The following is a 22,817-nucleotide window of genomic DNA, read 5'->3' as shown; positions in this document are numbered from 1 at the left end:
ACAAAATACAACCGAAACACGAAGACGTTCTTAGAGTTGATTTTTTGATTTTCTCAAGAGGTTTGACTAATGGGTAAATCTGGACAATTTCTGACTGCTGATTAAATTTACATTTACCTTTGGTGTTTGTATTTGATTAGAGCTGGAGGGCTGCAAGACACGAGGCCATAATGGGTAGAGTTAGAATCAATTCAAGCAGTTGCACCGATAGTACAAAGTTACATAATTGTGAATTCAGAGCTGGCAGGCAGCCAATTTTAAGCTGCACCAGTCCTTTCTTCTGACTTTCCACAGGTGTAGCAGCATCCTCTGTGGTGGATTTGGCAGAGGGGCACTTCCACCGCATCCAAACACCTTCCAGCCAATCAGTCTGCAGATTAGGATTGCACTCTTGAAACCACCAGGGTTCTCTTATTCTCAGCAATCACTTGGAGTATTTTAATTGGGATAAGCTATGATGTTGGTAATAGCTATTTATTGAACCTAATCTAGATTATCTGAATATTGAGCATTCATCCTGATTTGTTTGCAGAAAGTATGCATGGAAGTTATGTGACATTGACCAATTCTAATTTGTTTGAAAGGAGACTATGCTTTCCTCTTTATCTATCCATCACTTTCCTTATGGTTCTGTTTTGTTTTGCTTTGCTATCTGAAGCAGGTTTGTTGCACAAGAGCACCAGGTGCCCTTTAATTGCGCAACCTGAGTTTGCTCTTCTACTCTTGCCGAACAATTGTGTGCAAAATATCCTTGTATTTGTAATGTAAATTATATTGATCCAGTAGTTAGAAAACCATGTTGCAAGTCTCGTGATTGATTTGGAGCAAAATGGGCTTAAACCAGGCATAAAATGTATACTAGAGACGAGCAGTAATTTTGAAACTAGCCTCATGCACCTGTGTTTTTACAGATTCCAGCTAACTGCAGCACTGGTACAGGCTAACTGGGCAATCCACTGTGTGATAAATTTGCACAAGACACACTTCTAGGAGATTCCAGTGTCATGTACAGAGATTGTCATCAGTGGCAAGGACCAGATTCTTCAGTATGGAGAAAGAACAGTGGCAGTATTGTAAAGAGGAGCCTGTTGTAATATGTTTCTATAGCAACTGAGGAAACTGTTGCTGTGATAGAAGGGGGGAGTTACTATGACAACAGATGGTAACTTTTGTAATTTGGGGAAGTTGGAGAGAACATTGCTATTACCTCTAATGTCAGCCAGGTAATTAGTGATGGGAAGGAGCATTTCTATGTGTTTTATTGCCAACTGTATTTTTAGAAATAAAGAAATTATTATTAAGTTTGCATAATCTTTTTCCTCATGAATTATACTCCTTATTTTGCTTCCAAGGGGTTCTGTGTTTTATAATGTGTTTGTGTGCATGCATACATGCAAAAAAGGCAGAGGGGATGTTCAAGACCACAAATTAAAATGTTTCTTAAATATTTTGCACTACGTGGCAGCGTTTCTTGAACAGAGGAGTCGTGAGGTTTGCACTGTGCACAGATAGGTGCTTTGGCAGTTTTAGAATCAGGAGAAATAATCCAGTAAACTGTTCTTCTCCCCAAAGCACCACTTCAACAAATGGAGATTGTACAGCAGGAACATTGAGTGAACTCTTGTAAACATATCTTAACATGTTTTCAGATAATGGTTCCCACAGCAGGGGCATCACCAGAAAGCATTATAACCAGTGCTTTTTTCTGGGGGGGATGCAGGGGTATGCAAACCCTTAAACATTTTGTGAATCTTTGTACTTTTGTCCATTTATTGTATTTATTTTCCCCGATTTGAACTACAAAATGGTATTTTCTTGAGTCAAAATGAGAGTACCCCTAAACATTTTTTTGGAAAATAAAAGCACTGATTATAACTATAAATGGAAAACATGATCTATTGGTACAAACCAGCTGCCATGGTTCCTTTTGGGAATACTAAGGAACAAGGCAATCTTGAGAACGGAACAGTTACAGTGATATAATACTTATATGGCGGCCACTGGAAGTGGGTGTTTGTATATGTAATGCAAATTGTGGTCTCCCCATTCCAGTATACCATCACAGTCCTATTATTTATGTATTTAACAAAATTTATATACTGCAGAATCAAGCCCACCCTCAATTGAGAAAGTAGAGGTTGTGAGGCAGCTTCTGCTTTCAGACAAAACTAGTTTGCACTCAGCCTTTCAGCATTTTTTTGCAGATTATTGTTATCTATTGATAAAGCTGTGGTACAAGTTAACCCAAGTATATTACCTCTTTATTTTGGGAATGGGGGGGGGCAGAAATAAAGGATTGTTTTAAGTGAAATGTTAATATATTTATAAACTGGTGATCTGTTTTTTTCAATTGTAAATAATTAGTTCTAATCTGCTTTCATTGCAGGAATACCAAATTGATATATTTTTTGCTCAGACATGGACTGACAGCCGCCTTCGTTTTAACAGCACCATGAAAAGAAGTCTCACCCTGAACAGCAATATGGTTGGGTTAATATGGATCCCAGATACTATCTTCAGGAATTCTAAAACTGCAGAAGCTCATTGGATTACTACACCTAATCAGCTCCTGAGAATATGGAATGATGGGAAGATCCTGTATACTCTAAGGTAGGAAGTTAATGTTTGTCCCTTTCACATCATTTAAACTTTGTGTGTGTCGAGGTCCCCAAGACACCCCAAATAAAAACACAATGACACTTAATTTTTGTTTTTGGCATAATTTCGGGCACAACTTTATTAAAATTACAGCAATGTGAGTGGTTGCTTAGGCATTGGTAGCGACTAACTGACCCCGCATGGGGACAGCTCTGACATTCGCACCCCCTGTGAAGTCAGAAAGGGTAAGTCACCTGGGGAGAGAGACGGGATTGGGAACCATGCCTCACCTCTCCCCAGAATGCTCCCAGGGGCTCTTGTGTGGCCCTAGCCCCTTGCCAGGGGGTTTCGGACAAAAGCATGGTGAGCCCCTGGCAGTGGCGTAGCGTGGGGGGTGCAGGGGGGTAAGCTGCACCGGGTGCAACATCTGGGGGTTAGGGTTAGGGGGCGCAAATCCACGGGTTAGGGGGCGCAAATCCACAGGTTAGGGGGCGCAAATTACTTGCCTTGCCCCGGGTGCTGACAACCCACACTACGCCACTGGCCCCTTGGTTCCTTTAATGGAAAACCCTTGCAGCAGCAGCATTTTGGAGGGGCAGGCACAGCCAAATCCATACCCCTCCACCAACCAATTCTCAAACCAATGCCTAACCGCAACCTTACAAGTTGTGACGATTTGCTACGCAGTAGGCAAAAACCAAATGGCACCAGCCAATCAGCCAAATGGACAAAATTCCTACCGGGCCCCTGCCCCCAAGCAGACGACCCCATGACAGGCATAGCAAGGTCAAGCAAACAGCCTAACATTAGGGAGGGAGGGTGGGTGATCCGAAGCACGCAGCGAAAAGAGGAAGTTCGTCGCTGCGTGCAATGTATTTAACAAATAGGGCTGTCAATCAATAAATGGCAACATATAAATTTCCCCAGTAACAGCCCGCCCCTGCTTAAAAGATGGCCAAACTCTTTTGCCTAGTAACAGTGAGGTGTCTCGTCAGCCCCCACTGCAACACGTGCTCTCCACAAGGGAGAACACGCTTTATAAAATAATGTCTGGAGGCAGGCAGACTTTGGCTTAAATTTGGCATCATCCCCGAGATCTTGACCTAGATCTGGAATGAGTTAAACTCTTCAGGCAACCTGTTCCTCTAGAAATGCGTTAAGTTGATCTGATGACCCACATAATGGTTGTGTTGATGCACACAGCAGCATCTTTGTGGTCAGATATGACAAGGTTTGCTATCCTTCATATAAATTGCAGTCCCAAAACTGAACCAAAACCAAACTTGCAAATGTTAGCCTTTAATGCTCTGACCAACCAGTTGCCAACGTTTGTAGGGTAATGACATTATTATTAATTTCACAACATATGGTTCACAACATAAAAACACAAAATACATAATAAACATGGAAACAAGAACAACCCAATAACCCCCCTCTGACCTTGAATATTTGCCAGTTGCTTCAGTAGAGGGGGTATTACTGGACACATAGATACATGTGCAGATTGATGTGCACACACAGATATCGATGTGGGTAATAAAGTTGTGCATATCTTATAGCTTGGTAGAAGCTGAAATGCCTTTATGATGCAGCATAGATGATCCTTGTAGTCCATCCATGTCTGGCTCCTTCATTTCCTTCTCTAGCATGTGGTGCTATCATGTAGCTTCTGAAGACCCAACCCCCATTCACTATCATTAGATATTGTTTTAAAAAATGGTCTGTATCTTATCTGTGGTGGCATCCCCACATGCAGAAGAACTTCCTCCCACGTGATATCACGTTTCTCCCCAAAGCATAAATATTTAAATTAAGACTAAATGCTTTGTTTTTGTTCATCCGGGCATTTGGATCATAGCTGGAATTGACTTGCAGGAGCGGCATTATTTGTTATAGATGCTGCTCATTTTGTTTTGATTTTAACTATGGTTTTTATTGTTGCATATTTGTTTTATTTCGTCAGTATCTTCTGCTTGGGCCTTTCTATGGAGTATTCTTGATTGAATTCACTATTCCCTCCTTGGTTGATAGCATACATATTATATCCTAGCTCAAGGGTAGGGAAGGATCTTGGTTATGGGGCCTGATTACAGTCCTCCAGACCTTTCTATGTGGCCCTCAGGAATCTCCCTAGGCCCACAGCCCACTTCAGTCCGCATCTCTCTCTGGCCCTACTCGACTGCTAGAATCAGTCCCTCCACACCCAACTATCTCCAATTCCTCATAGCTGGAATCAGCCACTGAACTAGGATAATAGCTCTTGCTTGTCTGAGTGGAGGATGGGAAGCGGGGTGTGAGCAGAAACCACTGACTTTTGCAAGGCTGGAATGGAGCCTTGTTTTACAAGATACGATAGACCCATTGTATTGCACTGTTTTTGTCTGGCCCTGCCCATGGCATGAAGCTCCCAGAAGGTTCCTCATAAGGGATTTTGTGTCCCTCAGACTGGAGGAGGCTGGGGGAGCATGTGGTCAGTGGACTAGGGGGACTAGGTTACCTAAATGTTCCTGGTAAATTAGAGTATTAAAGTCTGGTGCCTCCTTCCCAAAGCTTCTGCTTGGCTTTAGGAGGGAGTCGTGATGCTCACGCACACGACATCAGCCTCCACCCCCAAATCTCCCTCACAAGCTGAAGCCTCTGGCCCTAACTTTTGCCCTACAAAAAAATTCACTGCACACCACTGCCTCACTCTTGTAGATCTTCCCAAGACAGGCTTCACATCTCCCTGCTGGAGAGTATCAATAATATTGCTTAGATTACTTCCCTGAGTCTGGAGCATTTTCTCATTATATTAAGTTACTTGTAAGTTGCTTTCAGTGCCAAGTGATAGAAATGGTCATAACGTTTAGAAGCTACAAAACCAGCTACAAAAGGTACTATCAGCTTCTGAACTGAGTTCATAAACTCTCAAATGCTGTTGCAAAATTTGAAGTGAAATTGCACAGCAATTTACTGTAGATATTAACAAATAAACTGTGTCCCAATTCACCCATTGCTAACTGCAGAAGCGACTCTCACATGGAGAAAGAATGGAGCCCTCACCACAACACCTCTCACAAAATGCCTGGTTCACTGCTCCTCCTCAGCAGGCTGACATTGTGCTTCTAACATAGAAGATGGGAGTTGGCCAGCTCCCTGGTTTGTCTAAATAGTTGTGTCACAGCTTGGACTTACTCTGGTCCTGGAAGCTAATATAAGCTCCTTCAGCCAACTCCTGAGGATGGGGCCTAAAGGCATGGACCAAAGGGAAAGATGGTCTCCTCTGGTCAATGCCTGGGTTTTCTCTATGTGTCAAACTATTTTCACACTTTTCTGAGGAGAATGTGCCGTACATTTTCTTTGAGGTCATGCTACCTACCAGTTCCTCCACCGTCCAAGTTTCTTTTGTTCCCACTGGTAACACATGAACCAGAACTATATTACTGAAAACTGCATAGGTCAGCAAATACATACAACTAAACCTACACCAACATCAACTTTAAATAAGCATTTTAAAGAATTTCACCATTGAGCATTGGAAATGCCACCAGATATTGTCTTGTTTTAACTTGTCGTCATACGGAGACAGTAATAGCTCCCTGGTTTCCCTCCAGGCTTACTATCAACGCTGAATGTCAGCTGCAGCTACACAACTTCCCAATGGATAAACATTCATGCCCACTGATATTCTCCAGCTGTAAGTAATAGTTTTGGTGCATATCTTCTAAAAGCAAAACTTTGAATATACATATATACATGCATTTGTTTCTCATTTTGATAGATGGTTCGGATTCATTACAATGGCACTGTGTGTGTTTCCCCATCTTTGTTTGTGACAAGGGGTTTTCCAACCTGCAGCTTTGTGGCAAAAGACAAGAATTGTTGCATTGCGTTAAGTTGTGGCCCCAGTGACTACTGAACCATGAACTGATTATGGGTATCTAAGTGTATATGAATATATATAATAAAACACAAATCCCCCTTCCTAAAATGTGGGTTGTGGTGACGTGTACTGTGATTCCCATTCATATTCAGATGCGTTAAAAGTTTGTGATAACTTGCACAGAAGCAATTCCAGTTCATAAGTCAAAGTTCTATAGCATTATTACTTGAGGAATGTTATTCTTTCACCATTCAGGGGGTTTGCCAGTTGAAGCTGGATGGTACAACTTTATGTACTTTTAAGTGTATATATGAACACGTGTGTGTGCAAATGTGTTAATAAATCTTGTCATTGTTGATAAGAACCTACCAACAGGAACACATGTGAGACAAGGAACAGCACCTTTTAATTAACATGTCAGATCAGCTCCAGGATGCTAATACAAGTATTATCCAAATCTGCTTAACAGTGCTTCAGATGTTTGTGTGACAATTTGTTTATCCTATCTCTTTCTCATGTGAGAGATTTGCCTGGGTAAGATGCATGGAAAATAATTGCAGGAAGATCATTTGCAACGTGACAGTATTTTTTTCCCAAGCTGTAATGCAGTGTTCAACATTCCTTAGCACCCCCATCTTGTTTCAATATGCTTTGTGTGAAGGAGCTCGTCTAACGGATTGCAGAAGTCCATGTGTTTCTAACTTGGAGAATCATATTAGTTATTTCAGGCTGTCCAGGTGCTCTGGTACACATTGGTCCTCTGCTGAACCACATTGTTGCCAGGGACTCATGCAGGACCACCATGTGCGATGTGGCTTACTTGGCTAGGTTTTTGTTTGCATTTATGTATATTTTGGGATGCTTCTCCCAAGACATTTCCATTGATACTTCCATTGCACTCCCAATTGGGTATCAACATGGGCCTGATTCTGTGAAAGGTTCTTCAACCCAGCTCCATCATGCTCTTGTGCATCTCCCATTCATTTCAATGGGGCTTGTGGAGATGAACTTCCTAGAGGATTGTGCCCATTCTGTGCAGTCAGCGGATGCAAGTACCAGAATCTCTACCAGCATTCAGTTTTATGGTTTTCAAGGTTCATGTGAAGAACCAGTATGAAAATGTAAAATCCTTGAAGCAGGCAGCTGTGAAAAGCCTGCCATTCTAGCTCACCATGGGATATAACAGACCATGTCCTGAGCCAAGAGAAAACAGCTAGAGTGGTGGTATGGCTCTGGTCTTGTAGACATCCAATGAAGCTGAGTGTTGGAAGATTCAGGACAGATAAAAGAAAGCAGTTCTTCATGCAGCGCATAGTTAAAACTATGAAACTTGATTGCACGGGAGGCAGTGATGGTCACCAATGTAGATAGCTTCATAAGATTAGACAAATTCATGGAGGAGAAGACTATTGATGGGCCTTAGCCATGATGGGTACACTTTGCCTTCACGGTTGGAGGCAGCTATGCTTCTGAATACCAGGTGCTGAGAACCACTGGAGGGGAGAATGTTCTTATGCTTAAATCCTGTTGGTTGGTTTCCTAGTGGCATCTGTTTGACCACCATGGGGGGGGGGTGTTGGACTCAAAGGGTCCTCTTCTTATGTTATTATATCCCCTGACTGCAGCTGGTTTCTTCTTCTCCTTGAAGGGCTTCTCTATCTCTCTCTTGACCACCCCACAAAACCAAGAACATTCAGTGCTCAGTTCAAGACTGCTGTGAAACTATCAGCAGAAACTCCAAAGACTATTTCTAACTGTGAGAAGCTGACCTGACAGAAACCTCACACTAGCGGGCTAAATATTTCTAAACTGAAAATTATATTCAGCTAAGTATTTAAATGATGGTAATTGGCTGCCAACCATCGCTTTAGTGAAAACAGGAGGAAAATCAAAGGTAACTCAGGTATTTTATGTCTCTGCCACCTATACAAAAGGCGAGAGAAAAGGAGAGAGACTGTGTGTTCTTATTAAAAGTACATGGGCATACAAAGAATTGTACCTCTGTGTATTATAAAAGCATCACAATACAAAGCGCATTCAGAAAGCCCTCTGAATGGCAATTTTCTTTTTGCATAATGAGAGCTCCCCAAAGCTATGGAGAAGGTTGACATGGGGTCTCAAGTCTCCAGTAAACAGCATCTGAAGTCTCTAGTAAACAGCTCTGAAGAGGAGGGGGAGCCTATCAATGTTTTATTTGTGCCACAAACTTTTCCTGTATGACAGGAATAGCCAACATTGTGCCCTCCAGATGGTGTTGGATTACCACTCCTGGCCCTTGACTGTGCTGGCTAGTGCTGATGGGAACTGTAGTCCTAAACAGGGCACCAGGTACTCCTGCATCTATCTTTCAAGCTTTCAAGTAGAAAACAATAGATTGATTTACTGTGGTTTAGCACACAGTTCATGAAAGGACTCTGTAACAGTGCAATATTGAGATTGGCTGTGGTTGTAAACTTCTACCGGGCTGTTGTTGATTTATAAACTATCAGTGTGTACCTTACAGAGTGAGCAAATGCAAACTTGGTATTCCATAAGGAAGTATTTTGAGAGTGCAATAAAATGCAGTCTAATGTATAATAGCTGCATTTGTGCTATGCAACCTCAAACTGCCACCCTCAGGCTGCAGCCTTACACACACTTACCTGGGAGTAAATACTACTGACTGCTTTGGGGAGCCCTCCCAAGCATGCAGATGATTTAACTGTCAGAATGATTTCACAATTTGCTTCCTCCTTATGTTTCTGTGATTTTTCATTGAAAAAGCAACCTAACAACAGGGGATCTTCTCATGTTGGTGTCTCATCTGTTTAAACACGATTTTATCATTGCTAACCTCATTTTATTTCAATAAGTTCAGCATATTAATTGCACATTTAACAGAACCCTTTTATCTGTTTTTAGCACAATCTTTTTTAAAAAAAATCTCACCAGGTGTTCCCTCCATCTTGTGTCTGGTAATAGACAAAGGAGTTTGAAAGTCCTATTGTGCCACGTATTCCTTCATAAATCTTCCATTCCTCCTTTGATTCTTTGTGTCCTTTATTTATCAGGGTACATTGCCTTTCAAATGCTCTCCCCGGGGAAACTTGCCTGATGCCCACACTACAATTTTTCTCAGCTCTAGGAAAATACTTTTCTTTTATCTCCCAGGCTTTTTAGCAGTTTTGGATCCATAGGAATGATGTTACTCATTACAAGCAGAGTGGAAAACAGAAATACCAGCCAGTTGTGGCTCTTGCTTCCTTGTTTTTATCTATGGACCAGAACTGACTCACACATTTTATTCCTCTCTTTGCCTTTCTCATTCAACTGGGTCTACTCCCCTGAGCAATGTATCGTGTGAGCTGGGAACTCAGTTGCAGCAAATCCTGTGATCAAGGAAACAGCGAAACGTCCCTGAAGTCACATCTGCCATAATGAATGAGTTCCCAGATCGCTCGTGTTCCACTGCTCCTGTAAGCAGACTTGCACGAGAAAGCATTTTATGAATTGCCTCTTCAGCTTACATTTAAGAAGATCTGAATGAGCTTGTTGCAAGTAACAGTACAATCCTATGCATGTTTACTCAGAAGTAAGTCCCGCTAAAACAGTTTTTCCCCTACTTACCCTGGCCAAATATCTTGATCTCCAGCTCACCTACTTTTTGTTTTAATTATTCTCGTTTGCTATATGATGCATCTGTATTTCTTATGTAGCTTTGTTGTTTTAAATTTTCATACATTTTGTGAAAAGTGATATAGAAATGCTTTAATAAATCAAGCCACTTTCATAGAAGATCTATGGTAATTTTGATGATGCTGGATGTGGTTATTGACAGAAACCCATCTTGTTGCTAAACAACAAATTATATTCTCACAAAGTTTAAAAGTTGCCATTTACTGGAGATGAGTCACTTTTGACCACAGGTGTCCACCGGTAACCACATCTGTCCCACCTAGCATGATTCATCCCAGTGCAGACTGTTAGTTCTTTTTTGTCTTATTTGAAGATGAATGATCTGAAGAGTGGGAAATTAATTAGCATGCACACTGCATCTTGACGACAAGCTATTTCCACTGTTCACCTGTCTTTTGTTACTTCCTCAGAATTAATTTAAAGATGTTCTCATTGTGTTCCTAAGTTAACATGGTTAAGAACAGGATTGCACCAAATGTTTACTTGCAAATGTATTCAGAGGGAGCATTGTCCTTTCCAGGAAGGCAGAATAGTTCCTCTAAACCCCCCTTCTTTTTAACTTTTATGGGGTTATTATTTGACATTTTCACAGCCACTGTTTTCCTTGGTTGTTACTTTCTCCTTCATGATGTGATGCCCATCAATTAGGGAACACAGCGTGAATATGATGCATCCTAACCAACTAGGGCCTCGTTGCTTCTCTTCTAAGCTAGAAAAATGCTGGCCAATTGATGGCAAAGGGAGTGATTGCACGGCACATGGCTTTGCTCATTCAAAGGATGTGATGTGCAGCACAATTGCTCTACCCTCTCTGGTCAACTTGTAGATTATCATCTTCAGCCTTGTAAATCAACTGGTTGAAATCAGTGGTGAAGAGTGAGATTCCTATCTTCAAATCACTCCAGCATAGAGAGGGATCCCCCCCTGCCCTTTGTAGTGGCATCCAAAGAATCACCTGTGTGCTCTTTGCAGCAAGCAGAAATGTTCACCCAACTCTTTCAGCCAATTCCCAGCTAAGAATCTAACAGTGCAGTCCTATACAACTCTACTCAGATGTAACTCCTACTGAATTCAGTGAGGCTTACTCACAAATAAGAAGGCACAGGACTGCAGTCTAAGGGTACATTTGGGGGCAAGTAGGAGGCCAGCTCAGCTGGCAGAGCCAAACAGAGGGATGGCTCCACCAAATCTCCCCCACTCAATTTGAGCGCGCACATTTCAAAAACACTGCTTCTCCCTGCAAAAATCCACCTGGGGAGCCATATGAAACTCTCAACAGAGTATAATGGATGAAGGGTCTATAATGTGATCACGCAGAGCTTATCTGAAGCAGCGGGTGTTTCTGTGGGCATCTGCTGGTCCACCCTCAGCTGTGCAGTTGAAACACATAGCAGCTTTGCAAACTAGATGGAAAAGGACCACATGCTAATTTGTGCATGTGCTGGTGGTGACAGGGAAGGCTGTATGCAGGTTTTAACTGCAAACATCACCAATGACTCGAGGCAGGAATTTTGGGAGAGGCCAAGGGAGGCTGATTAATTCTCCTGGGGGCTGGGGAATGCAAAAAGTTTTAAAGGCAGTAAAAACAATGTGCAATGAAGCTAGTCCAAAAGTAATACATGTGCCAGAGAGACCAGCTGCACTGTCCCCGAAGCTCATAAAATATTCCAAAAGTGTCATCCGTATCGGTTGCTATTAATGTTATCAAGATGTGGGCATCTTTCCAAGCTCCAAAAGGCAGTGTTAAAACATTTAGCAGTATATTGTAGTATTGGGCAGGTAGGGAGAACCTTTGCCTCCCCATGTTGCTGAATTACAAATCCCATCATCCCTGGCCATTGGCCCTACTCGTGGGGGCTGATAGGAGGGGTACTTCAGCAGCAACAAAGCTTGCATGGGGGCTTACTTTTTCTTTCAGGGTGATGAGAAGAATCAGGGTTTCCCAGTTCCCACCACCACCATGAAGGTGGGGTTATTCTGAAATAGTTAAGATCTATCGTGTAGCCCCTCTCACAATGGCCGTGTGGTGGAGCCTTTTGATGGTCTTTGAAGGTTTGCAAGGCTGCCTGGGGTGAAGCTGGGTAGGACTTGTGAACTGTTGCTTGTCATCACCAGGTTGCCATCCTATATCCATTTACTTGGGAGTAAGTCTCAGTAGATGCATCCAGTGCTATTTTTCTAGAAAAAGAGGTGCCAGAACTCACCATGAATGCCTCCTTTGTTCTCTTATAATGGCAAGGATGCCCACCTGAAAGTGGCCAGAACTGAGTTCTGGTGAGTTCCTGCTGAAAGAAAGCCCTGATGGTATCATATAGAGCAGGCATAGGCAAACTCGGCCCTCCAGATGTTTTGGGACTACAACTCCCATCATCCCTAGCTAACAGGACCAGTGGTCAGAGATGATGGGAATTGTAGTCTCAAAACATCTGGAGGGCCAAGTTTGCCTATGCCCAATATAGAGATTAGAACAGCAGATCTAAACTTACTTTGACAAATCTCTCCTGCAAGTTAAAAGGCACACGTTTTCAACATTTTAAAAAGTTTGCATTGGCTAAGAGAGTGGAGGGTTTTTCTTTATGTCGTTGTTCCAAATTACTTCAAAATCTCTTTTAAGTCTTCTTTTTTTGTGTCTGTGCCCCAAGAGATACATTGAACTAAAAGTTATTAGCTTGCTCCCATCAGCTTAGAAACCTGAGGCTTAACTTGGGAATTTGCACTAAGGGATTGTATTGATTGAAACCAACAAACAAAGCAGTTGTTTCCATCAAAATTGCAGCCAGACAACCTCCTTCAGTGGCCAGGTCAGATTTCTTAAGCTGAGGAGGATAAGCCTTAGACGGTGCTCATACCAGATATTTACAAGAGATGTGCACAGCCCTAAAGTCCCAGTGATAATTCTCCCTCTCTATTTTTAGTGACTGTTCAGTGACCACCTCTGTTCATTTCCACACCAATAGAAAATGGAATAATATACAATTCATAGTATAATACTTTCTTAATATGCAGTGAGAGGATTAGATGCTGAATCTAGCATTCAGCTGGTCTTTTGATGCGAAAATAAGACCAAAATCTCTCCCCTCTCCCCCATCAGAAGCAGCCAATGACTGGTAATAGTCCTGGGAGCTGTCCGATGTGCTGAACTAGCTTTTTTTACTGTGTTTATTTCCTGGCTAATAGTGGCAATCTTAATGTTTACGGATGAGCCACATAAATGCAAATTCTGCTATCAGGTACTGAATATCCTGAGACTTCTGTTTTATATAATTGTTTATTTTTAGGGGGAAAGTGCTTTCTAGACTATTATTATTATGAATATTATTATTATCGTTCATTTCATTTCTATACAGCTCTATATTTTTAAGTAAAAAAAATCACAAAGTGGTTTACAATACATTAAAACATCAAACAAACCAGAATAAACATTACCGAAGGTAGTCAAAGATAAAGCATGCCTTCAAAGCAACATAATCAACAGGAAGCTAAACTATTACCTTAAGATGTTCAGAATAACACATTGCAAAGGAAATCAATTGCAGAATGCACTTTTAACGCACAAAAGTTAACAAAAAAAATTATCTTAAACATTTCAAAAGAAAACATTACTAAAGGAAGATGAATGTAAAATGCAGTTTTAAAACAGCATAATTAAGAAGATAATAAAATAATATGATGGGGGGGGGGACTAAGAAAACAAGCCAGTTCCTCCCATGCATCAAGAAACGAACTTAGAGTTTTGCAATGTGTAGAACTAAACAGTGAAAGTGTACCAGAAGGCCTGTGAGCGCCATCTTGGTAGTCAAGATAATTGTTAGTTGCTGCAATAATAAGCTCATATATATATTTATATGCTTTGAAGCTTTGAAGCCCTCGTTTTGGTTTAGTTAGTTGGGAGAGGAGAGGCTTCTCATGCTGGCTGCCTGTCAGCTATTCCCTGGTCTGAGAGAAAGATGAGCGTTTGGAAGGGGCCTCTAAGCCAGGGGTGAGTTAATTGGGCAATTGCTGCCAGCTTGCTTTGTGTATAAGTAATGCTTAACATATTCGCACCTCACGGACAAGTCATAATTACTACTTACTGCTTCAGCATGCACACGAAAGCTCATACCGACAACAAACTTAGTTGGTCTCTAAGGTGCTACTGGAAGGATTTTTTTTATTTTGTTTTGACTACGGCAGACCAACACGGCTACCTACCTGTAACTACTTACTGCTTCAGCATCTATCCTGAGCCTGTGAAGGCAGCAGGACTCTGCTGCTGTGTTGTAAGTTTTTACCATGGGTAGGCAAACTAAGGCCAGGGGGCCGGATCCAACCCAATCGCCTTCTAAATCCAGCGTGTGGACGGTCCGGGAATCAGCGTGTTTCTACATGAGTAGAATGTGTCCTTTTATTTAAAATGCATCTCTGGGTAATTTGTGGGGCCAGCCTGGTGTTTTTACATGAGTTGAATGTGTGCTTTTATTTAAAATGCATCTCTGGGTTATTTGTGGGGCATAGAAATTCGTTCTTTTTTTTTAATTTCAAAATATAGTCCGGCCCTCTACAAGATCTGAGGGACAGTGGACCAGCCCCCTGCTGAAAAAGTTTGCTGACCTGGTTTATACCTTTCTTTACTAAAGCACTAGAACTGGCCATCCTGTCATTTCTCGCTTCCTCCTTCGGTATCCCTGCACCAAATGACTCATGCAAGGCCCTCCTTTGGGCCTGTGGATCAAGACTTACATATGCACACTTTGCTCTAGAAGCACAGAGGCAGGACACCAGTATGAGGATCCCTAGCTGGGCTGACACTTTCCCCCCAAAGTACATAGGAAACCTGCACCATGCCCATGGTTTGGTGGGTACATTTAAAGTCAAATGATGGACATGGGTGAGTTTTTCAGCTGTCAATATGCTCTTCATGTTATGTTAATGCTCTTCCCTGCCTCAGCTGGGAATCTAACCAATCATAATTTTTGTAGCCGTTGGAAAACATGGATCTTGGAAATGGAATAAAGACTGCAAGGTAGTTATATTCAAATTAGCTGGAACTCCCGATGCCCCTGGTGTGATTGCTGCCCTTGAACGAGACATCCCTCACAAGTGATCCAAGATCAATCAATCTTGTGAAGAGTCTTAGGTGTTGAAAACCCAAGTGTCTTATCGCCCCTATCATAAATAGAGTAGCCTGGAAGTTAAGTGCTATTGATTTCAAGAGTTTCCATTTGTCCTCCTTTTTAGTACCAAGAAGAAGACGCATCAGCAGCTATAAACACCCCTAAAGAAGACTTAAAACAGTTTTCTTCCTAAGTGTAAAAATGTCCTTCCTTCAAGCACTTTCATTTGTTATGGAAAGCTTTCATTTTCAGTCCTGTCAGGCTGTGAGCAACTGGACCTTAAAGTGAAGCCATTAATGTCTAGGGAGAGTCACTGATACCGAGCAGAATGGTTGTGCCACACCACTGTGTCACACACACCGACTGACTGATATATTGTTTATGTATAGGCATAAGTAAATAAAAATGATAGGCAAAACAAACACCAGCATAGATTTATTTAATCTAATGTTTCAGTCAGAACCCTCAAGCTGTTAGATTTTTAAGATGAGCAGTGGGAACCAAGGAGACATTACTGAGAAGACATAGACGTGGAGAGAAATTTCAGAAAAGAAATGTATTTGTCAAAAGAGGGTATGTGAATGCAAGAAAGGTTTAAAATAGAACTAAAGTATGTGTAACAACCTTTTCTTAGAAATACGTTTCTGATGCATGCTGAAAACATATATGTTCCCTGAGGCATTTCCTGGCACATATGGCTAGTTACTGGGATCACTGTATTATGGTGTATTTTGCTAATGGCTATTTTTGTGTGTGGAGTGCCTGTGGTGTGTGTTAGAAATGTCCGAGGGCAGTCCTTGGAGGGAAAGAGCAGTTCTCAGGGAAGGTTGAGAGTCTTGGGTATGTGAGAGTTTGAGTGAGTGAGTCAGATTGCTGTCTAGGACACTACATCTGTGTTACTGAGGCATAACTTTGTTATGTTACTGTATATGGTTCTGTCAGTGAGTGATTTTGTCATCTCTAGGTATTTTTGCAGTATATTTTAGCAGAGTAGGTGGAGTGATTGGTGATTAGTGGTGTGGGGAGTGAAATATATTCGAGCGATTGGGTGGCTAGGGTGCCATGTGTTTTGGTGCATGCGTGTGAGAAATGGGAGTAGCATGGGATGAAAGAGATTGGATAAGCAGAGGGTACTATCTGATTAAGTCCTGTAGTAGGGAAAGTGGTTGTGGTAGACGTAAGAAGGAATGTGGTCCTCCCTTATGCTGCTTTTGTAAAGAATGGCTTATTATTCTGGAATCTTATAATAGCCAACTCTGAAAGGGTGAGCCCAAGGGCTACTGTTGAAACTCCTGCTTGCACCTGATGAGCAAACAATCCCATGGTGTGTATGTGTTAGTGGGGTAGGTGTTGCATACTGTGAGTCAGAATGTGTCTTGGCAAGAGGGGGGGAGGGGTCCCTTGCTCTGGAGATGTTTTTGAAATGTGCCGCTATGCTTTACTCTTCCATTTTATTTGACATTGTAATTTTTCAGTTTTATTGTTTGATACTGTGTGTGTGTGTCTGCCATTTATTGTTCGAGCAAACCACTGTTTGAGTGGTACTAAAATGAATGAGGAGGCGACATGGGTAGGTTCCCCTGTATAGATGATTCATAGGAACAATGCTGCTACTTCCAATGGTGGCAAAGCAGAAATAGAAAAGGAAAGGAATTCACCCTGAACATTTTTTTTTTAATAAGCCCCATAAAAATTGATGGTGGTCTCTCCTTTTCCTGTCCCATTCATCACAATTTTGAAGAATTCATTCAAACCCCCTTCAATGAAGTCTTTGAGTCAGTGTTCTCAGAACCAGTGGATGGCCCAGGCAACATACACATGATTCAATGGTAATATAGGTGCATTAGTATGTTTGGGTTGGCCTCTAGCCACAGAATTCAACACTGCCCTACAAAGCCAATTTCCAGTGTGTTGTCTTTGCCTGCATAGCAACATCCTGTGTAGGTTTCCATGCATGGAGCAGCTGTTTCATACACCCATAGTCTTCCTGTGTGGGCAAACTGATTGCTTAATGACTATTTGTCTACTCCTTTGGAAGCCATAAATGGCCCAGCAACGTTTAGAATTATCTTCAAGTGTTGTTTTTTTGTTTTGTTTTAATGATAATACACACACTTTGGACCTAAACAGATCTGACAGGTTTTTTCTTGATGGTTTTATATTAAATACTCCGAGAAAACAAGGCTCAGAGCATACCTTATGCATATTGATCATTTGGGGACTGCCATATGTCATGGATTAGTTGAGCCTTTAGGAATATTATATTTTGAGCAGAGCAGATGTGATGCTTTCAGAAGAAGATCTCTCCCCCCTCCCTGAGGGGAGGTATAAGAGGGGAATAGCCGGAATACTTTGGGGAAGAACAAGTACAAGTGGGAAAAGAGCAACTGATGGGAGTTGGGTGGTGCCTGTAGCTGCATGCTGCATGCCATTAGATGACTTTTTTTTGGGAGGAGGTGTAAAAAGCTTTGCCAAATGTTGCTAGAACACATTGGCAGAGTGGCAGTAGCCTCCTGCCCACAGATATTCACAGTGAGAAAAGTTGGACAAACCAAGCTGTCTGGATCAGAACCCGACGCTGGCAAGTGAGGGCAGAGAGGCTTTTAAAAAAATCTTTGATCCTCAAATGACCTGGTCCAACTCTGAGATTCACCAACCTTTTGCCAGCAGCTGTGCCTTGATCAGTACTGCTTATACCTCCTTTGTAAAGGCACAACCAAATTGGGTTTGGCATCGGGGATGACCTCAAGAATTTCCAGCACTCCTTATGGAAACCCACAACGGACTTTGAAAAAGATGTCATCCTTATATAACCAGTGCATATTTTTTTCTGGGGGTACTCAAGGGTACACAGGTCCAGCACCTTTTTCCTAGAAGAAAAGTACGGAATATAACTTTCTGATTTCACAAAGGACGTAGTGTATAAATGTGATGCAGTGACACTTTGAAACCTTTGCTCCTGCTTTTTGTCACTCTAATCTTTAAAGCCTTTGGCAATTTCGATGATGTGGATGTGCTCTTTTGATCTCTGCTTTGTTTAGTCGGTGGGACACAGCGTTCCAATACGGAATATTTTTTTGAGTCGAGCCTCAGTTTCGAGCAATTAATCAGGGACGTGGGAAAGGGAATGCTTCAGTACGCAAATGCAGTGATTCCAAAAAGCAGCATTAACAGGACAAGGATGGCTCTCTGGCTATCACAACCCCTGCTAGGATGCTTCCTATATTTGCTCGTCTTCCTCCTTCGACAGCTCGCATTTGTAGCGGTTTTCATTGCTTCATATCAGTTGCCAGGACTGCATGTTCCAAATGAAAGGCTTTGCTTGTTGCCACCGGGCTGTGCAGAAATTGCAACATTATTATTTTTTTACCCTCGCTCCAGGCCATGGCTATACTAGATACTTAGCTCTGGACTGAAAGTCATGTTGATGCCTGAAGGTGACAAGGGAATGAACAGGGCTATGAAACTATCGTCTCCTTCACACTTCTGCGCCTTCACACTTGTGCCCTGTGGGCTCTGGTGTCAAACCGCCGAGCCAGCTGTGAATAAGGTGGAAAGGTTTCAAAACGTGTTTTTTTAATTCTCACCTCTTTTTTTGGTCTTTCTTTCTGAGAATCTTAACTAGGTTTCTCTGCATTTTTTATTTCATAGGCACTTTTTTTTAATGACCTGATAAAAAGATGACAGTCGTGAGTCCCAACTCTCAGTACAATTAGCTTTTTCTTTTCTTTTTTTAGTGGGGGTGGGAATAAGACCCTCTCTTTTACCCTGATATTAAGATAGTGTGGCTTTTGTTAGAAAAGCTCTACCGCAGACATTCAATGTCATGTAAAAAGAAGTGAACAAGATAAAGAAAGAGAGCCTGTTTTTTTGTTGTTTAGTAAGTTGCCAAAGACAATTGATGTCTCTTTGCCAGTAAAGCTCCCCTGCAGTGAAAAATCGAAATATGAACACGGAATTCACATATGAGCAAACATTTGTAAATTTAAACCCACAGGTCCCCCTTGTTTCAAGTGGTGCTTACTAGCTGTGGCTTTCATCCCCTCCCACCCTCATTTGTAGACTGTTCTTAATGCTGCATTTGGATGGGTCAAAAAACCCCACAAAGCTTACTGCAGGTGTTTTAGGATTCAAATTTGTATTAGTATAATGTTTTCAATGTTCATTAAAAATAAACTAAGAGGGCAAAGCATTACTGAAAGATGCTATTCACTGTTGCAATTTTCCCACCTCCTATTGCACAGGCTGCAGGCTGGGAAGTGGACACTATCTTGCCCTCCCGGAACATTTTCTGATGCTGCTACATAACAGCAGCCTATTGGATGAGTCAGAAAGTTTGGCGACCTAGTCCCACCTGCAGAGTAGGGAATCTGCCACACCTCTGGCTCCTTTCCAGTTGGGAAGCATATTTATTTGGAAGCTACTATTGACAGGAACCCGGGTGGCGCTGTGGGTTAAACCACAGAGCCTAGGGCCTGCCGATCAGAAGGTCTGTGGTTTGAATCCCCACGACAGGGTGAGCTTCCTTTGCTCGGTCCCTGCTCCTGCCCACCTAGCAGTTTGAAAGCACGTCAAAGTGCAAGTAGATAAATAGGTACCGCTCTGGCAGGAACGTAAACGGTGTTTCCGTGTGCTGCTCTGGGTCACCAGAAGCAGCTTAGTCATGCTGGCCACATGACCCGGAAGCTGTACGCCAGCTCCCTCGGCCAATAAAGCAAGATGAGCGCCGCAACCCCAGAGTCGGCCACGACTGGACCTAATGTTCAGGGGTCCCTTTACCTTTACTATTGACAGGTGGTCTCCACCATTGGGGCAGCCCCCAAGGGAAGAGGTGACCCTTTGGGGTTTCTTATGGAGGGTGAAAAACGGTTAAGGGAACTCCCCCACAGGTGACTGGCTTTAATTTCTCTTTTGTGTGCTGGCTGTTAGATGATAGATGACAGAGTGCAATTTTTCTAGAAAAAGAGGTGCCAGAACTCACAATGAATCCTTCCCTTGTTCTCTTAAAATGGCAATGGCACCCACCTGAGAGATGCCAGAACTGAGTTAGACTGGTGACTGTGAGTAGCTGCTGAGACCATACAACACTGGTCCTGAAAGACCTACATTGGCTCCCAGTACGTTTCCGAGCACAGTTCAAAGTGTTGGTGCTGACCTTTAAAGCCCTAAACGGCCTCTCCCCCAGTATACCTGAAGGAGCATCTCCACCCCCATTGTTCAACCTGGACACTGAGGTTCAGCTCCAGGGGCCTTCTGGCAGTTCCCTCACTGCGAGAAGTGAGGTTACAAGGAACCAGGCAGAGGGCCTTCTTGGTAGTGGCGCCCATCCTCTGGAACGCCCTCCCATCAAATGTCAAGGAAATAAACAAGTATCTGACTTTTAGAAGACATCTGAAGGCAGCCCTGTTCAGGGAAGTTTTTAATGTTTGATATTTTGTCATGCTTTTAATATTCTGTTGGGAGCCTCTCAGAGTGGCTAGGTAAACCCAGCTAGATGATGTTGTAAACAAAATTCCTATCACAATGGAAGGGGGTATAAATAATAAATTATATTGTTATTGTTGTTATTGTTGTTATTGTTGCTGTTGTTGTTGTTGTTGTTGTGCATTCTGGTGAGTTCTGGCTGAAAAAAAGCCAGAGAGAGAGAGAGGGGGAGAGAGATGTAAATATGTAGAGATAGACATAGAGATTTACCATATTTATTTCATAAACTTTATACACTGCTTGATAGTTGTTGTTTTTTAAAACCCTCAGAACGATTCTATACAAAGTTGAGAGATATTCCTGCACTTGAGGGTGGGAGGCTTTTTGTTCTGATGTTGACAGTTTGGGGAAATGGGTAGTAAAAGCCATTCTTCATCCTTTAATTTACTGCATGTAGGTCTGAAAGAGCGACCAATCATATTAGTAGTTTTATTTTGCTGTTGGGAAAATAATTAGAAAGCAGAGCAGGCTTGAGATTGTTAGCAGAGATTATGATTTGGAGGAGAGATACAGATGGACTTCATTTGTTGATTGAAGAAAATCCCAGGTGGCAGTAGATTAGACTTTATCAGTTTTCATTCATCTGCTTGTGAAAAAGTGGATAACGCTTGAATCTTTAGCAGTCTCACTTGAAAGGAATCCAAACTCCTGGCTTGAGAGGCTTGATTAAATTTTACTCAGGTAGTTGGATTTAATTTAGGACAGAACAAAAACCACCTGGATACCTGGGAGGAAGAAGGATGGGCGTACAGACAGAAACACTAGTGAAAAATTCTGAGCCATGCTATTGTCTAATTAACACATAAGCTACGTATATCTATCCACATGGGTTTCAGTTGTTTCTCTTCAGAGTCTGATATTTGGATAAAAATTAGGTTTAAATGATAAAAATTGGGGAACTTTTGTTTTTCCAGAGGTATAAACTGTCCTGCCTGCTTTAATTGATCTGGAATATATATCTATATATCTATATCATCTATATCTATATCCCCATCCCTAGGAGTTTTCTCACAGCTATGTGAGAGCTATGTGTTCATTTATTTACTCTGTTCTGTATTATGGGCTTAGAGCTTCTTACAGCCACCCCTCCTAAATGTCAATAATCTTGTCCATTAGGCAACCAGATGGTTTGGGAGATAAAATCTACTAAACTGAAACACCCATACTATACCATAAAGATAAATAACCAGTTGAGAAAGCTACCTGTTAAATACCTGTGTTGAAAGAGGAGCTGTGCTGCACGGTGAAATGGAATGGATGAAGTCTGTGCAGGAGAAAGAGGGCTTGTCTCCCAGATTCTATAATGTTTCACTCTTCCAATACTGAAGACGCTTCCATTCCTAGGGGCAACATATAAGCCCTGCTCATTGCTATCTCATGTGCACCTCACATTCTGCAAAGTGGTGGAAAGTGTCTACTGGATATTGGTGTGTACTGGGTATACAAAAATCGTAATGCGAACTTGTGCATAACTATGTGCAAGTGGTCCTCATACCTTTCTCTGCATGGATGACTGGAACTGCTTCACATGCTGAAAAGCATCATGGGGGTGTAGTTTGCTTCATCCATGGCACGGTATAAAAATATGCATCTTTCACTACTCTTTGTAACTACTACAGGCTGTTAAAGTATGTTAAAAGGCAACAGATCTCTCTTAATTGATCTTGACCCTATGGATCAGGAAACCTTTGAATTGGTATCCCACACACCTCTAGGTTAAAAATGCTTTGAGGCTTCCATTGTCTACCTGCTCATATGCAATTAATGATTTGAAGGGATCTAAAAGCTATTGTAAGGACATTTAGGAGATCATTCATTCATTGGAATATCAAGTTATTTGTTCAACAGATAGAATGCTTGTGGAGGGTGAAGCACCTCTTGAGTATTACCGAATTGTAAAATGGTCTTATTTTAGATCTCTCCCCTAAAGTACATGACTTGAAGTCTACTTTCTTAGTGTGTGTGTGTGTGTGTGTGTGTGTGTGTGTGTAACTCCACACCTCATCAAATCTTATTGAAGCTACTACTTTTACTTAACCTTTACTTTGCATTGTAAGTTTCATATGCGTAATCTCTAGCAGCCTCACTCAGATCAACTGATTTCA

The 22,817-nt window shown here is 41.9% G+C and overlaps 1 protein-coding gene across 1 annotated transcript in view; it reads left to right on the top strand.

Moving 5' to 3' along the window:
• GABRG3 (gamma-aminobutyric acid type A receptor subunit gamma3) overlaps window positions 1-22,817 on the top strand; it is a 296,269-nt gene that overhangs the window by 172,143 nt on the left and 101,309 nt on the right. Inside the window, exons 4-5 of the mRNA XM_053384109.1 lie at window positions 2,387-2,610; window positions 6,192-6,274. Coding sequence (XP_053240084.1) covers window positions 2,387-2,610; window positions 6,192-6,274 — 307 coding nt within the window. The remainder of the gene's footprint in view (window positions 1-2,386; window positions 2,611-6,191; window positions 6,275-22,817) is intronic.

This window comes from Podarcis raffonei, chromosome 4 (assembly GCF_027172205.1).
Source record: "Podarcis raffonei isolate rPodRaf1 chromosome 4, rPodRaf1.pri, whole genome shotgun sequence".
Lineage (NCBI taxonomy): Eukaryota > Metazoa > Chordata > Lepidosauria > Squamata > Lacertidae > Podarcis > Podarcis raffonei.
This window is presented reverse-complemented; position numbering and strand designations above follow the sequence as displayed.